Raw genomic sequence first — 17,942 nt, forward strand, 5'->3', positions numbered from 1 at the left:
AGTTTCTAAGGAAAAGGTGGAATGGGAATGAGTCAACTGATTTGAAATATTGCCTGTCCTAGGGCCAAATATATCTTTTATCAGAGAAAGGCACAAAAACGATATTAACAAATGGAAAGACTAAATACTCTCACCCATTGAAACCAATTATAATTACTTAGATGAGTGGGCTTACACTCTTTAGATAATGGTCAAAATGTTTAATTTACATTTATTCCTGGATCTGATGATGAAACCAACTTTTTCCAATTTTTTAAAAGAATGTCAACAAAGATTTACATAGCTTTATTATGCCAAAGACACTAAAATCATTATCCTTAAAATTAAGAGCATGTGACTGATTATTAATTAAAATATTTTAGCACCCCCTTTATAATATTTGTGCTTCCCTGGTGCCTCTGGCAGTAAAGAATCTGCCTACAATGTGGGAGACCCCAGTTTGACCCCTGGATTGGGAAGATCTCCTGGAGAAGGGAATGGCTATCCACTCCAGTATTCTTGTCTGGAGGATTTCATGGACAGACGAGCCTGGCGAGCTACAGTCCATGGGGTCACAAAGAATCGGACACGACTGAGCCACTACACTTTATAATACACACACAAAATATTAAATATATTAACAATCTCTTTTAAAGATGAGAATCATTAGGCCTTGGAAGTGTGGGACTTAAATATGACTGGTCCCTTCATCTGTGAACACTAACCAGGCTGGAATTTCCTGTGTTTTTCATCATTCTAGCATTCTACTTCCTAAACTACAACACAGCAGAGAGAAATAAGCCCAAATTCTAGAGACCAACATGAAGGTCGGGATAGAAATTTTTTAAAGTTATAGAAGTATTTTTATATTGAGAATTAACAGATTCGGGAGCTGAATTTAAGTCAGTACTCATCTTTCCAACCATCCCTAATGAGACCAGTCAAGAATAACAATGTTTGTATAATATTTAGAACCTTGGACATTATGTCTCCACAAGTTGACAAAAGCAGATGATTCAGTTTTTAGAGAACTACTCCTGCCACCAAAGTGATTTTAAAACTACGGAATTTTGCAACATATGACCCATGCATCCTCACAACATCCCTGTGAGGTAGGCAGAAGACAGGTGATACTGTTTCCATTTCACAAGAGAAAAAACCCATGGTGTCTGAAGGGTGATGACCTTAAAGAAACAAAGCAACTGTTTTTCTTATTAATCAGCTACACTAAACCAAAAGATGTATTTTCCTTTATTAAAAACAAACTACTGTAAAATCAAACCCTCCATTCCCCCCACAAAAAGAATCATTGTAGTTTACCAGTAATCTTGTTAAGCCGAGCTCTCTTTGCCTGAAATGAGTTGCCTTGATTATTTTTCCTCTTGTTTGTTAATGTGCTCTCTGGCTGTGGAAAGACCATCTTTGGAACGTTCTCTACATGAAGTCCTACTTTTAATAGAATACATATATGAGAGTTTATCTAGAATCCAAAGTTAAAACACATGAATTATTTTAAGTAGCAAAACACTAAGATAAGCTTTGCACTTAAGTTTTTTTAATCTAGTACTTAAACACAGAACTTTAAAAGCCACAAATTTCTCCCAACAAATGTATTAGGAAAAAAAGAAAACTACCAAAGGCAGCTGTGCTTCAGGAATGACTTACAGCTTTTTCTGTATTATATATTGAAATACATGCAAAAGCATTTTAAAAGTTAAAGAAAACAAAACAAACAAAAAATCCCACACAAAAAGAATCTCAATACCCACTACCAAGAAGTTACAAGTCAAAATCACAAATCAATTTCTATTCAAGAATACTGAGGGTATCCATTGTCAAGTACCCATATTAGACCATTAATCTTCAGAGCTGTTAAAAAAGTTAACTGTCATTATTATGCTAGGGAAAAAAGCCCAGTAATTCAACTGTATGTTCAAACTACAGGTAGCCAAAAGATCTAACTATTCACTACGTGAGTTTACCACTGCCATGGGGAGTGAACATAAAAACATATTTTGTACCAAAAGTTTCACTAGATGTAGGCAGATCTTCCTTCTTCTCAACTTCTGGTGTGGTTATAGAAGTTGAAGTTTCTTCCTTTTTTGAAGGTACTTTAAACCATTTTCTCTCATCTTTCTCTTTATCTTTATTGCTGTTAGCGCTGGTTCGAGGTTTGTTCCCTGTTTTATTCTTGGCTGCAGCTGCAGCAGCTGCTTTGACTAAAGCTATCCAATCCTCCAAAGGAAAAACACAAAACATGTGAAGCATTAAAAACTTAATTAAAATTACACTAATGAATAAAAACATGTATCACATTTTCAAAGCTACTTTCACAGGCACACAAATATGAAAATCAGATTAACTATATTTACAAGGTAGATCATCAATGTGTTAGATTATCAAATTTAATAATCTAATCAGTTATATGACCTCACATAAAATGGGAAAATATTCAACTTTATATTGATATTCAATAACAAATATCTTTTGATGGAATAAAATTTAAAATATAAGAAAACCTATGACAAATGTGGAATATCTCATGACACTCTACCTTAGTATTTTAGGGTTTAAATGCCGAATTATGTTTCTTTTCTGTGATGCAATGTATTACAAAAATAATATGAAAAAAATGCTTATGTTTCAATTCTGCAAATATTAAAAGAAATGTACAGTCAGCCAGCACTATCTTTGGGTTCTGCATCCAGGGATTCAACCAACTGCAGAACAAAAATACTTGGGGGAAAAAAATTTCCAAAGTTCCAAAGTGCAGAACTTGAATTTGCCATGCTCCAGCCGCTGTTTACATAGCTTTTATATTGTGGTAGGTGCTGTAAGTAACCCAGAGATGATTTGGGAGGATGTGAGTAGGTTATATGCAATACGATGCCATTTTATATAAGAGACTTGAGCATCTACAGATTTTGGTATCCATGAAGGTCCTGGAAACAATTCCCTGCAGATAATGAGAAACGACTGTGTTCCCACAGAGCAAATGACTCCTCTTCATTAGGAAGAATGTATCACTCAAAGTAAGGTCAATTTCACAAAGGTCAAACTATGATTTTATTATTTTTCAAAGTTTTTAAAGTTTGCATAATGATTAATCACAAGAGCTTACCGTATCACCAGTAAAGAGAAAAAAAAGCTACTTGACTTGACCAAGGTAAAGTACACACTGTCAAGCTCTAGTTTAATTTCCCTCCCTCTACAACTTTCTCAATCTATATCAGCTGCCATTCTTCTGAGATGCAAATATTTATATTCCTGTGTTTATTTTAGTTTGTGACTAAATAATTTCTACTCTTTTACTTTGAACTAAAAACACTTATTCTTAGTCCAAGCAACTAAAAACAATTTCACAACATCAACTGTATTTTAATTCATGGGTTGTATTAACAAACGCAGGCCATTAAGCAAATCAAGTTGATGGCTGTTCAGTATAAAAAATATACGGTAAAGATAATAAGCCATTAAAGGGAAACAAACAAAATAAAAGCCTCTCTCTACACCATGACTGAAATGAACTGAAAACATCATGCGATTGCACCTATCACATTCCCACTGACCAATTTCCTATTGAATACCCTATTGATGTGCCAAGAAACATGCTAAGTTAATAGAAGATGCTAGCTGAAAACCTCAGGAACCCACTGGCCTGGAGTGACCACATTTTTGCTCCTGCCTGGAAGACACCCAGTATGTAACTTCCCCACATTTTAAACAATGTCCCCAAAGCATGTCTTATTAGAAAGTGAATTATGACAAGGTTGTGAAATAAAATTTTATATCTCTAGTTTGTAAAAACAAACTAACAAAGAAAACCAGATACACCAGTACTATCCACCCCAGGTTTTACTCAGAACCACCTCTTTAGTCCTTCCCATAATGAATTGACAGGCAGATAAAATTAACTATAAGACAATGTAACAGAACAGATTAAGTAGAGAATAAACAAAATACTATGGGAGAACAACAAAATTTTGCCTGAACAAAAATACTAGTGGGAGGCTTCAGGGGAAATGATAAATGATTTCAACCCTCAAAGAGGAATCTGCTGGGGAAAAAGGCAAAGAAAGAAAAATGGACACTCCAAGCAAAAGGAAAACCATTAAACAAAGGTGTGGCAAAGTGTATACTAATAGAAAAGAGGGGTTTAAGGTCAAGGAGCAATCTGGGTGACTTAAGTATTATGGCTAAGTTGAGCCTTGAGACTAACATTTAAGTAGAAGGAAAAAAACACCACCAACGCAAATAACTTACAGAGCTCCATCAACAAAGCAGAAAGGAAAAACAAGATTACATACAACAGACAAGCAAAGGAAAGTGCTAAATTCAGTCTTACTAAGAACAGGGCATTTAATTCTAGGTTTTGCATTGTAGGGACAAGTTTAAGTTATTAAGAGAAATGCCAAAAGATGCTAAGGGTAAAAATTCCACGCCCAAATGTTTTCTCTCTCCAATAAAAAGAAAAATAGAAGAGATTAACATTGTACTCTTCAAAAGTGAAATCAGATAAAACAGTTCTTTATCATATGACGTGTTAATCATGAGGATCACTGTAGTTGTGATTGAAGAGTTCTTCAATTATTTCACGCTTCCATTTTTTAACTGGAAAGATTCAACATCAAAAATAACTGATGTGCTTTTTCCATGAATGAGAACTAAAGATGAGAACACAAACACCTCACTAGAATGAACACTGTCTGAAATCAGGTAGAAGTTCAGAGCTACTCTGCACACTATGGTTGAGTGAAATTTTAGGTAAGTCACTGAATTCTTTAAGTTCTGAATTTCTCAACAGTGAAACAGAAATATCAGCTATACCTATGTCAAATGATTTGCTATGAGAATCCAATAAAGCAACGTATTAAAAAAAAAAAAGTTTTGAAAATAGTAAAGGACCTTATGAACATGCTAAGTCGCTCAGTCGTGTTTGACTCTTTGCGACCCCATGGACTGTAGCCCACCAGGCTCCTTTGTCTGGGACTCTCCAGTCAAGAATACTGCAGTGGTTGCCTTTCCTTCTCCAGGGGATCTTCCTGACCCAGGTATCAACCCACATCTCTTACATCTCCTACATTGCAGGTGGGTTCTTTACTACTAATGCCACCTGGCCAGTCTCTAACACTAGTGAGTTACAGTGTAAATTTTATATAGACATCCTCAAAAAGAAAAAGAATAGGTAAGAAAAAGCTACAGAAATTTAAGAGAAAAACATTCCCATAGTGCATTTATTTGATTCCTTATCCTTTGCTGGTTTAGCAAAAGAAATGTTACTGTATATCTTTACAAAGAAATTCTCAAAGGACTCAAAATTTAGAAGATAGTATGCAAGGTTGGATTCTCTTACTACTGTCCAAACAACACCTGATTTATTATATGACCTAGGTGAAAACAAATCAAAAACTTGAGGAAAATGATACTCAAAATATAAGAATATTTTATAAAAAACAATTCTATACATGTCTTTAATGTGCTTGTAATTAAAAAATGTGAAAAAAAAACAAAATTAAAAGAAATATACTAATATTTTCTTCTAGGAGTTTGTATTTTGATATTGATTTTAATGTTACCACACATCATGATGTGACCAGAATACTCATTAAAAATAAACATCCACTATGTCCAAAAAATTAGTTTTTATAACTTATTTTACCACAAACCAAACTGGTTCAGTGTTACTTCAGAAAAAAGAGTTTTACAGTTAGTGCCATCACATAAATATTTGAATGAACAAAATAACACTTTTAAAGCAAAAAAAAAAAAAATTGAGAATTTTAAACAGTATATATTAAACTAAGTTGCCAATGTCTCAATCAATCTTTCTGTGTAGTAACCAAGGAATCACACCATTGAATGCTTGAGAACATTTTATTTATATATACAAGTAGAAAGACACAAAGCAATTTCCTGATCAAAAGTATTTCCATTTTAAATTTCATTTCCATATTAATTGAAGAAAAAAACTCTACTTGATTTCAAAACTAAATTTTTGAAAACCACGTAATTTAAAACACTCCAACTTCTCGGAAAACAAAAATAATGTTTCAACTGTGGTAATCTACATCCCAAATATAACAGCAGGTAGTCTGCTAAATGTATACACTTGACTGGAACTGACCACGTGATTTCAACACAGTTCAGGATGACATTTTTCACCACCGCATGATATGCAACAAATATGTAGCAAATTTCCATATTAGACATTTTTACAGATCACTTTCAATTTCTTAAAATTAATTGTAGGTCCAGGTGCTGAAAATCCCAAATAACAGCAGAACATAAAAGAAAACATTTTAAATTTCTATTGGCACCTTTTCTTTCCAGTATTTCAGGAAACATATTCAATCAATAGAATTATGGTTTTAACTTCATCCCAGATTCTCTTTCAAATGCTTACCGTTCATTCTTGCTTTGAGCAGTGACAGAGCATGTAATGCACTGCTTACATCATATAACTCAGAAAGCCCTACCTGAAACAGCCTACAGAGTGTCAGGTAAGCGCCTTTTGAAGGAAAATTAATGACTATGATTTACAGAAGAAAAGAAGATAAGAGACTCAATATAAAATTTTATATTAAAAATTAACTTTCTAAATGATAACCATATACCAGGAAAAACGAAACAGAATTAACAAAAAAGGCACTCACCTCACTTCCCATAGACTGGTTACACGATCCAGCTGGGTCGCTAGGACAACACCAGCTTAGTGGATGCTGGGCTTTCACCTGGAACAGAAACTAGTGACCTGTAACTTGGGCAGGTCTAAAACCAAAGAAGCAAAAATCAAGTGTATAACTGATTGTACATTCTAAGCTTCTCTTTCTTGCTGCTATTTGGGGCTATCAGCACATAATCCTACAATTAGTCCACTTTAAAATATATATATATATGGAAGTATATATATATTTTATTAATCACCATTCAAGAAGACATCCGTTTGGGAAGCTAGGAACGCTAAACACTCTTACCTGCCCTTTAGCATCCTCGGGCATGGCTTTAATGTGCATTCGTTTTAAACAACGAATTACTCCATCATAAAATTGAACTGTGAACGTTCCTGAAATAGGAGTGAGTCAGGATCATTAGAAAATATAATTCAGTCTTACAGCAACACCTGACATCAAACAAGTAATGCCCCGACACAAGTAAACACCCTGTGACTGCAGTAACTGCAAACACACATCAAGTGTACCAAGTTTATGGCCTCTTTTGCTGTAAAAAAACAACGCCTGATTTCCCTTAAGGAATATACAAACTCCATCTTGATAAGTTAGCTGCATATAATTCTGATTTTTACTGGAGGATTTTTAAATTAATAACAAATATATGTTTAAATAACATATCAGTTATAATATACCTGAAGAAAATAAAATTAGTATTTACAAAAGTGTATAATATTTCTAAGAATCATCATTTGCTGTCTTTGAAAGTTTCTTTCTAAATAACAGAAAAATCTGGGAGAAAAATCTCAGGAAAGGATTATTCCTTTTCTCAGGGAAGGATTATTTCTTTGCAATATTAGTTAACTGGCAAACAAGAATTACAGATTCCCCGGCTTTTAAGCTACACACCATTTTACATATCACTGGCACGACAGTCTTCCTGTGCAGATGAGAACACTGACCTCCAGTGAAATGAAATGCCGCACGCAGTGACAGTTTATCAGCAGCACAGCCATTCCCTAAAACCCCTGATTCCCGTGTCTTTCCCACTAAACCATCCTGCTGTTAGGATTCCTGATCCTATTTACATGACTATTTCAAAGGACACTCACTTTTCGTTACAGACTCCATGTTTTCATGCTTGTCAGTACTATCAGAAAACATATAAATTATACAGATTTTATATTTATGGAAATCCCAGTGTTGTTCTATCATTTCCTGTACCAAACCAACGTGGGCTGAGTGACACTTGATGTAAACAGATATCTGACCTTTACAAAAGAGATATAAACAATTGGCACCAAAGCCAATAAATCAATGTACAAAGATTTTCATTTCTTTGTAATTTGAATAACACCAACTGATTTCATCTTTCTATGATTAGCATGACATACAAATCATGGACATAAAGAATTAAACCCAAATTATGAAAGAAACTGAGCAGCTGAACAGCAAGAATGTGAAGAATTCGAGAAGACCGTGAGACTGAAAAACCACTTGTGCCCCTTACGTTAACCCCCATCCATGCCCCTTCCTCCTACTTCCTCACGTGGCACTGCAGATGAGGGCAAACTCTGTGCCACGCTGACCATGCACTCACCCCGCTGCCTCTGAGGACAGTCTCCCCTGCTGTGACGCCTTTTCCCTTCCCAACTCCAACCCACTCTTCAAGGATCAGCTCTTTAAATCCCACCCGTCGTATGAAAACCTCCCTGATCACTCCAGGCTAAAGTGATTCGCCCCTTCTCTTCAACTCCTCCAAGACATATTGCTGCTGCTGCTGCTAAGTCCCTTCAGTCGTGTCCGACTCTGTGCGACCCCATAGACGGAAGCCCACCAGGCTCCCCCGTCCCTGGGATTCTCCAGGCAAGAACACTGGAGTGGGTTGCCACTGCTTTCTCCAATGCATGAAAGTGAAAAGTGAAAGGGAAGTCACTCAGTCGTGTCTGACTCTTAGCGATCCCATGGACTGCAGCCCACCAGGCTCCTCTATCCATGGGATCTTCCAGGCAAGAGTACTGGAGTGGGGTGCCATTGCCTTCTCCACCAAGACATATTATGTATACCTAAATGTCTACATTTGTTAGTTTTATTTAGCTTTTGCAATGAACAGAAAGTGCTCTGAGAGCTTCCTTTTTTAAGGGGGGAGAGGGAGGATGGTGGCAGGAGACAAAGTGAGGCTCATTCACCTTGTGGGACACACAGAAAAACCACCAAATTAATATCTCCCACAGAAAATGTTTAAAAAAACAAGTTATATCTGCCAATATTTCACTAAGGGATTCTTCAAACTGCTCTTGAAACGGCAGAGGTTGCAGTGAGTAACATCATTCTTCCACTGATGTAAGTTTAAATTTCTGTATTACATGCCCATGGACAAATGGGATATGATAAAAAATGAGGGTGGCTTGATTCTGAGTATGCCGTACATGTGCATATGCAAAAGAAGCTTCACACTTGAAAGAAAGGTCTCAAAGCTCTGCACATTTAAAGAAATTTCTCATAATGAAAACAGAGAGCACTGTTTAATTTTGTTCTGTTTTGGGTTGTTGTTGTTCAGGCGCTAGGATCAAGTCTGACTCTCTGCAACCCCATGGACTGCAGCACGCCAGGCTTCCTGGTCCTTCATGATCTCCTAGTGCTTACTCAAGCTCATGTCCACTGAGTAGGTGATGCAATCCAACCATTTCATCCTCTGTTGCCCCCTTCTCCTTATGCCCTCAATCGTTCCCAGCAACAGGGTCTTATCCATTGAGTCAGTTCTTCGCATCAGGTGGCCAAAGAATTGCAGTTTTAGCTTCAGCATCCATCCTTCTAATGAACATTCAGGGTTGATTTCCTTTAGGACTGACTGGTTTGATCTTGCTGTCCAAGGGACTCTCAACAGTCTTCTCCAGCACCACAATTTGAAAGCATCAATTCTTCAGCACTCAGCTTTCTTTACAGTCGAACTCTTACATCCATACATGACTACTGGAAAACCATAGCTTTGTCTCGATGGACCTTTTGTTGGCAAAATGATGTCTCCACTTTTTAACAGGCTGTCTAGGTCTGTCATAGCTTTTCTTCCAAGGAGCAAGTCATAGTCATAGTTTTTCTTCTGTTTTGGGAAGATCCTATTATCTAATGAAATGGACTCATTACTTCTTTTCCTTTCAACAATTGTTACTGACTCCCTAACTCTGTGCTAGTCTCTGAACTAGACGCCTGGGGAGCCAATATAAGACATGGGAACATGAGCTCTGAAATATAGCTTTCCAGAAGTTTAAGTAAACAATGATTTAAAGGCCCCACTAGGAAAGAAGTAACCTAAAAACTTAACAACTGAGATGTCCCTCAGGTGACTAGTAATAAGTTCATAGCCATATTTGTTATTTCAATTAACTAAACCAAGAAATTAGACTAAGGCTTTTGTAAAGTTACATCATCAATTCTAACCAGACAACTGTAACTTACTTTTTCACACTTAACATTTTTTACTGTATTTCTTTTTAAATGTTTTCTTCTTCTATTTTCTCTTACCTCTTAATTCTCTTACCTCTTAATTTTTCTCAAGTTTTTTTGTTAAATTTTCAGCTTAAATCCTTAGCTAAATTCTTTAGCAAGACTACAAGACACTTCATATACTAATTCTTCTTTCCTCCACCTCTTCTGTTATTCTACAAACCTGAAAGGAATCCTTCACTCCAGTCACATCAAAGACTTGCAGTTCCTTAAAAATGGCATGTCTCTCTTCTATTCTTTTGCAAACACCATTTCTTCTGCCAGAAAACCTCTTCAACCCTCCTTTTCTAGCTAATTTGTTTGGCTTTCAAGATACAACATAAAGTAAGTATCCCTTTACTTAAGTTAAATGCTCTTCTTGCAAAAAACACATCAATGTGGGTTTTTTGGGGTTTTTTTGGTCCTGCTGCACGGCTTATGGGATCTTAAAATTCCCCACCAGGGACTGAACCCAGGCCCTCAGCAGTGAAAGTGCTGAGTCCTCACCACTGGACTGCCGGAGAATTCTCTCAATGTGTTTCTTTAGTCAAAAGAATGAATGAATGGTTTGAGAAATCACTGTAATAGAAAAACAACGTACTATTGACTTGGAAAATATAAGTATTTCACAATTATTATTTAAATGAGATTTGAAGTCAGAAATTTAAATTTTTCCAATAATAATTTAAATATTAATTATAATCCGTTTCCAAACTAGTCAGTCTACAAGTTTTAAAATTAATTATCTGTGCAACAGATTCTCTTGTTTTATGCCACACCAGCACACCTGATTTCTGTGTTATTTTCAGTATATCTGGTAAATTCAGTAACTTTTCTTCTGTATTAATGTTAGATATCACAAAAGGCTAATAGCAAAATCAATTATCTACAAAAATTAATTAAAAGGGGGCAGGGGAAAAGATGCAAGAAAGGAAATCCTCATATTGATAAAGTTCCATACTCCTTCCTCAGAAAACATTGTACTGTGTTTTACTTCCAACCTGAACTGATTTAAATTTTCCTGTATGTTTAGCACTCAGGTAGAGATGTTCATAAAAATAATTTAGCCAGCAAACTGGAAACAGAGAAGAAGAAATAAAATGTATATAATATAAGCCTGTCAACTGAAAGCTGAAAAAGCTGAAAAACTGTAACCAACTACTAACCTAAATACTCTTCTTAGGCAGCATATTACATATCATCTTATTCTATACAATACATAATGAATTAAATATACATCAAATTAAATTTTTATCCTAAAAAAAGAATATTAGAAGACTGATTAAAGTATAAAACAAAGAGAAGTAACAGCTACATGTAACAACTACATGCATTAATTAAAATTAGAAATATAGTTAAATTTTACTATAAATCCCATGTTAATTCTCAGATCATTTCAAATACGTACCTTCTTTGTTAATCGCCTCAATCTTGGCAGGGTAATAGCGACAGTCTGTCCAACGAGCCAGAACTTCTTCTCCGGCTTTAAAATCCTATTTTAAAGAACTTTTAAGATCAATACCATGTATAATAAATATGCATTTTCTTAATTAAAAAAAACAAGCTTTTTTTTTCTTAAAAAAAAACAAGCTTTTGTAAAATTTAACAATTCCTTTAAAAAAATACATCATTACATATCTAGCAAACAGAAAGGCTTGCTACTTACAAAGAAATCTTCCTCATCTTTTAGCCCTTCTTTTCTTAATGCAGGTCTCTCAAGGGGGCGCAACCTATTGCTATCCCAGTAAATCCACTCATCATAACGATGACTCCAGCGCTCAAAATGGACCAACATCTTGCCCTCTTCATAGTCAATTTTTTCAATTCGTGAGGGATACCTCAAAAATAAAAAAAGCCATCATATCAGGAGAAAATTCTTACGTTTGTTTACACAAAGTATGAACTGAAATACTGTTTACTATTATACCCATAAACAATATGGATCCATATTTTAAACTACTGACCAACAAAGTCTGCTTTAGTCTTTGTCTTTTCTTTTTAATGACTGCTCTCAAGATCTACTGAAATAGTAACAGTTCAATCCCAGTGGACATATAAATTATATTATTTATAATATAAATTATGCTGTCTTGGGAAATAATTTGATAACATGCATCAAAAGCTTTAAACATATTCTTACTTTTGACTCAATAATTCCAATTGTGGAACTATATACACAAAACATGTATAACAAAAAAATAAAAACCATATGGTTAAAAAATACCTGAAAACTGTCCATAACTATATAAACTATGGCATATCTACTGAATGGAATATCATACAGACTTTAAATGTAATGCTTACAAAGAATTTATAATGTAGCAAAATGTAAAAAAGCAGTACTGTGTTCACCAGAATTATAAATATATAAAATGTTAAATAGTAACATTGGTCGAGCAAACAATTACATACATTTGTCTACGACAATAAAGTACTTTCTCTATTTTTCATACTTTCCAATATTTTATAATGAGTATTAATGACAGTACGGAAATCTTGGTTACAACTTCAGTTTAAGATTATAAAAACGGTATCACATTGTTCTGTCCTCATTGTGCTGATTCTCCCAGGATTAATTCCAAAATAAAAACTAGTTACCTGAAACTTTTAACATAAAAAAGCTTCATAATTCTTAATGTATACTATATGTAATCTTCACAGAGACTCAAAGATTTTTCAAAACATTAGATAACATTAAGTATTCAACAGCAACACACAGTAGATTATTTAGCCATATGATTTATTTCATACTTGTACTAGCTATATCAGTTTTTTATTTCCCCTGTAGAATAAATATAAATTTGTATTATTAACATAAATTTAAATATAAAGCGAAACAGCCCTCACATAACTTTTAAACTAGGAACTGAGTACTACCTGCTTCACACACTCACGCTATTCAAGGCTTTTTATACATTTCAAGGGCCCCGAATCGTTCTCTGGTATAGCTTCTTACCTCCCTTGAGTCTAATGACACTGAACTATTTGGCATTTCCTTAAACATACCATGCTCTGTCAGACACCTATGCTTTTTGTCCGTCCTGCTCCTTCTGCTCGTCCCTTCCTCTGCACACTCATCATCCAAGACCTGATTTACCATGGACTCACCCGTGTCGAGACCCCCAGCTCCCCACCCCCGAGTGCTCTCACTGCAGCCATCCCGTCACAATCACGTGCGCAGGATCCTGAACTGCAGGCTGTGGAGCACTTACATCCCTTAAGACATTCACACATGTGACACAAAGAAAGGGGTCCCATGGTCAAATAAGGTAGGAAAATGCTAGATTAAATAAACCATTTTCTTTACTGAAGACTTCTTGGTTTTGTCAACAAGACAAAAATAAGGCATTCACTACTACCAAAGCATGTAACCCTTTCATCACAAAGTATTCACTAACACTTCGAGAGAGAGTAGACATCTCAGAAACAGAATGTTAGCAATTAAAAGGGCCTGTGAGTTTCGGGGACTGAGTCATGGCCATCTGTGTACCCCCAGCACTTTCACAGTGACAGACACACACTGGCTACTGTGGGAATGCTCAGGGTGAACAAGTGATGTTAAAGAAAATCTGTACATCTCTCCTGAGCTGAGATAGCAGTCTCACTCTTCAGAGGGCACAGTTGTGAGTAAGGAAACATTCTATTAAAGAGAAGCACAAACAGAGGAAACCCTAGGGGCTCAGCACACTCACTCCCTGAGCTGGACATGCTGATTCCACTGTTTAGAATCAAAAATGCTTGTCTTCTGCAGTTTTGCTGATTTGTTTCTGCTGCTCTGGTTTTCAAAACAAAACAAAAAATGTCAATAGCATTAAGGGAAGCCTACAGATAACGTTCTTCTTTATTTTTCAACATTCACTAGCCACTTAACTACTACAAAAGGTGTTCTATCAATTATAAAAACTAAGTTTCTAATTTATGTGTTTATATCTTTTTTATTTTGAACAAGAAAATAAGAGGTTTATTCTACAGGTTCCTTCAAATTCTAAATGTATACAATTAAATGTACACAAACAAATGGCAGGTTAAAAGGAAACATAACTAACTCTTATCTTCAAGGAGCTTAGCTTAGAGTCAGATGAGGAGACAGAAGCAGCAAGATATTTCTGAGAGTCATAAATCTGTCAGGCCCTATGTTCTTCCTTTATTGAGCATCAGCTGATTTTTATACACCTTATCGCATTAGATCCTGGAAACCATCCAAGGTACAGATAACACAGTCACCATTCAACAGATGAAGACTGTCCAAGGACACAGATGGTAAGAATATTCAAAGTCAGAGCTAGCTGGTACAAAGAGCCTACAGGAGAAATGCGTAAGGCCTGTATCAAAGTAATTATACCATACATGGTAAACTGTTAAGTTTATAAAACATTTTTTTCTCCTTTACATCAAGCTTTTACTTTTGAAAAACCATGAATTTTTCAGAGTTAATTTGCTCATTAACATATTTCCTCACAAGTTAAGTTTTCCCTGAAGATAGTGAGCAGTAGTAAATACTAATTTGAAAGTAATTTCAACTTTGATTTCTCTTTGCCATTATTTTTTTGGTAATTTGAATATACTTTGCTTTTTTCACTGAAGTATAGTTGACTTTACAAAAATTCTACATAAGATGCAATAATTAATATTTCAGAGAAAACTGGTGCCCTGGCAACCATTCTTAGAAGTTACCTACGTTGGTCTTGGTGGGGGACTTTAGGGATTCAGACTTAATCAACATGGTACAAAGGTAAAGTGTAAACAAAGCATTACTCATTTATTCAATCAATGTTCATTTACTTAAAACCATCATGTGATTCAGGGTTGAGCATCAGCTGGACAAGGAGGATTCAGACAAACAGAATGTGGTTTCTGTCTTCAAGGACCTCAGGACCAGAGACTGGAGGGGCACTTCCAAGAAAGAGTTCCCTTTGGCTAGACTATATGGTAAGTAATAAAGTGAGTAAAGAAGAGTGAGAGCTCAGACTGGACTAGGTTCAAACTAATGGGCCCTGAAATAGTGAACCAGTGAAACGCATCTTCATTCATTATATACAAACAGGGAATCCTGTAAAGTCTGTACTTAATTTGGTTATCAGTTAACCTTAGGAAAAAACCCTAACATCAAGATCTTTGCTATACATAGAAAATACACAAAATGGTAATTTAACATATAGCTCTATTATTTTATTCTATACAGTGAAATGATTTCCCTATTCAGGATGACCCATAGTAATGCCTTGATACTCAGTGAATAAAAAATACTTCTGAACAAATGTAGTCACAAATGCCTCTACATCTTGAACCACAGCAATTATTTTGATGCACAATGTATGTTTTATTATAACTGAGTATGAATGGAATGTAAGATTTTTCTTACTGAATTTGGAAGATGTAATGATAATGTTTTTGTTTTTGCTTTTCAAAGGATGAATCATGGAAAGCTGCTAAGAGTAATGAACAGTGACTAGGCTGAGTCCCAAATATTTGTAAATGATTGGGAAAAAAAATCTGAAAAGTGAGAGACTGGAATTTCAGAGTTAAAATAATTAGGGATAAGAAGAAAACAAAAACAAATAACATAGTTGGCACCTCTCCAGGGTTCAAAAGAAACAGATGGAGAGAAGGCAACTAAGGTTATGATTCTTCAATGCCAAAATTCTACACAAAGCTCTACTATTCCTTATGATGATACAACAATATCATAAAATTTCCACATCTGTCTTCTCTATCATATCCCACTTTAAACTACTTACACTGTTTAAATGATATTAACCAGTGTAGAAATTAAGGGACTGCCTCCATTGCTCTGGGCCTATCTTGCCCTCGTATGTCTTTTGCACTTAAATCTTAAGAGAACAGAGTTTACTCTGGGCAAAGTTAGCAAGAAAAAATAATCCATCCTAAATTGTTTATTAGGTTTAATGGAAACAAACAGCATTCAAAAACACTGAGAATGATCCTTGCTGAATTTAACAGAATTTTCATATGTGCAATTCTGAGAAGGAAATGGCAACCCACTCCAGTGTTCCTGCCAGGAGAATCCCATGGGCAGAGGAGCCTGGCAGGCCATGGACCATGGGGTCGCAGAGATTCAGACACAACTGCAATGACTTGACTAAGCACACAATCCCTCAACTGAATCCTCAGGACTCTTTCTGAATCAGTGTGGTCAAAATTCTCTAATGGTCAAGTTCAACCTTGGCTGTAATAGCAGGGTAAAGTAAAGTGAAGTGAAAGTCGCTCAGTCACGTCCAACTCTTCGTGACCCCATGGACTACCCAGTCCATGGAATTCTCTAGGCCCGAATACTGGAGTAGGTAGCCTTTTTCTTCTTCAGGAGACCTTCCTAACCCAGGGATTGAATCCAGGTATCCCGCATTGCAGGCAAATTCTTTACTGGCTGAGTCACAAGGGAAGTCTGACTAAAGCAAGGCCATTGCCAAAAACAAAAATTACTTTCACCTTTCACTTTATTGCCTCATCCGATAATACCAGCATTTTAACACTGTCACTGATGCCTCCCACTTACACAAGATGGGCCAGAGAGTAGCAAGCTTTATGGATTCTGAACTAACTCTGTAATTTATTAAAAACCAGACACTGAGCAAAAAGACTAGGTACACACTGTATTGGTTCCCTATAACATTAACTCAAGTCTATTGTCAAAACACAAAGGAAATAAGAAACCTACAATGGGAATTACCATTACAGACGAATTACTACACTGGCTCATGTTATTAACTATTTTACATAGCAAGTCCTGACTGACAGCTAGATCAGGAGACCATGATTCCCTGAGAATATGTGTAAAAAAAACATTTGGCACATAAGTGTATGAGTATTCTCTTGAGAGAAGGGTTCCCAACTTTGATCAGATTTCCATGGGGTTCATGATTCCAAAAAAAAAAAAGTCCTCTGGAAACCAAGATCATCTGTTAACACTCAAACCATAGGTGTTCCATGTCCTTGGGAGCAAGAAAACAATGATGGGCATGCAGCTATGCCAGAACTATAATCTGACAGATTAAAGCACTTAAGCCAAAGGACATGGCTGTTAACTACTAATCAGGAGGTTACCACCCACTGAGCACTACCAAATATCCCAAAGACCATCAGAATTCACTCTGAGATTTCATTCATCATCTGAACAAGTGTTAATCAAAAAGGCAACCGACCCAATAAATTACAAATTATGTATTTTAAATAACAACCCTTTTCTTGTTTATATTGGTAAAACAGTAAAATTTCTAATTTACACAAGTTCCTCATCCATTTAATTCAGCACTGAGTCTCTAATTCACTGAATGTCAGACACTAAAGTAGGAATAAAACTACAAACAATCAAAAAATTCAGGAGGGAGAGGAGAAGAAAAGGGAATCAAATGAGGTGATACAATTACAATATAATGTAATAGCTAGTAAAGGTATATTGCAGTAGCACACAAAGAGAATACCTAAATTAGATGCTCCCTTGGATAAAGTAGTTCTTCAATTTTTAAAGGATGAAATACACTTGAAAAATGACTTAAATGTAATTTAAATGTTAGCAGGATCTCCAGGAGTTAGAATTAACAATTCAGAACAGTCTTGTGGATAGGAGCTGCATTAGCAAGAAACTCAATGTGTCATAAAAAATGACTAAAACATATTATTAGAAATAGAGACCTTCCTTACATATAATTGTCAGAAAAGGTTATCTGCCAAATAATAAAAATTAATGTAGAATGAAGTCAAACACAAACCTAAGATTCTTATAACCTGCTAACCTTTCAAAATTTTTAGTTTCTTGGAAATACTTTAAATTTAATTATGCTTTGTAATTTTCAA

General features: G+C 35.5%; 1 protein-coding gene across 3 annotated transcripts in view; it reads right to left on the bottom strand.

Annotated features, from left to right (window-relative positions):
* PHF20L1 (PHD finger protein 20 like 1) overlaps positions 1-17,942 on the bottom strand; it is a 69,512-nt gene that overhangs the window by 40,265 nt on the left and 11,305 nt on the right. For 2 of the 3 annotated variants that reach the window (XM_043879155.1, XM_043879154.1), the window contains exons 3-7: positions 11,797-11,968; positions 11,539-11,623; positions 6,954-7,042; positions 2,001-2,214; positions 1,300-1,425 (exon numbers count right to left, since the gene is read on the bottom strand). In XM_043879155.1, the coding sequence (XP_043735090.1) occupies positions 1,300-1,425; positions 2,001-2,214; positions 6,954-7,042; positions 11,539-11,623; positions 11,797-11,968 (686 nt within the window). Of the gene's footprint in view, positions 1-1,299; positions 1,426-2,000; positions 2,215-6,632; positions 6,711-6,953; positions 7,043-11,538; positions 11,624-11,796; positions 11,969-17,942 lie in introns of all 3 variants that reach the window. The other variant, XM_043879156.1, reaches the window with a different exon arrangement.

This window comes from Cervus elaphus, chromosome 21, assembly GCF_910594005.1.
Source record: "Cervus elaphus chromosome 21, mCerEla1.1, whole genome shotgun sequence".
Classification (NCBI taxonomy): Eukaryota; Metazoa; Chordata; class Mammalia; order Artiodactyla; family Cervidae; genus Cervus; species Cervus elaphus.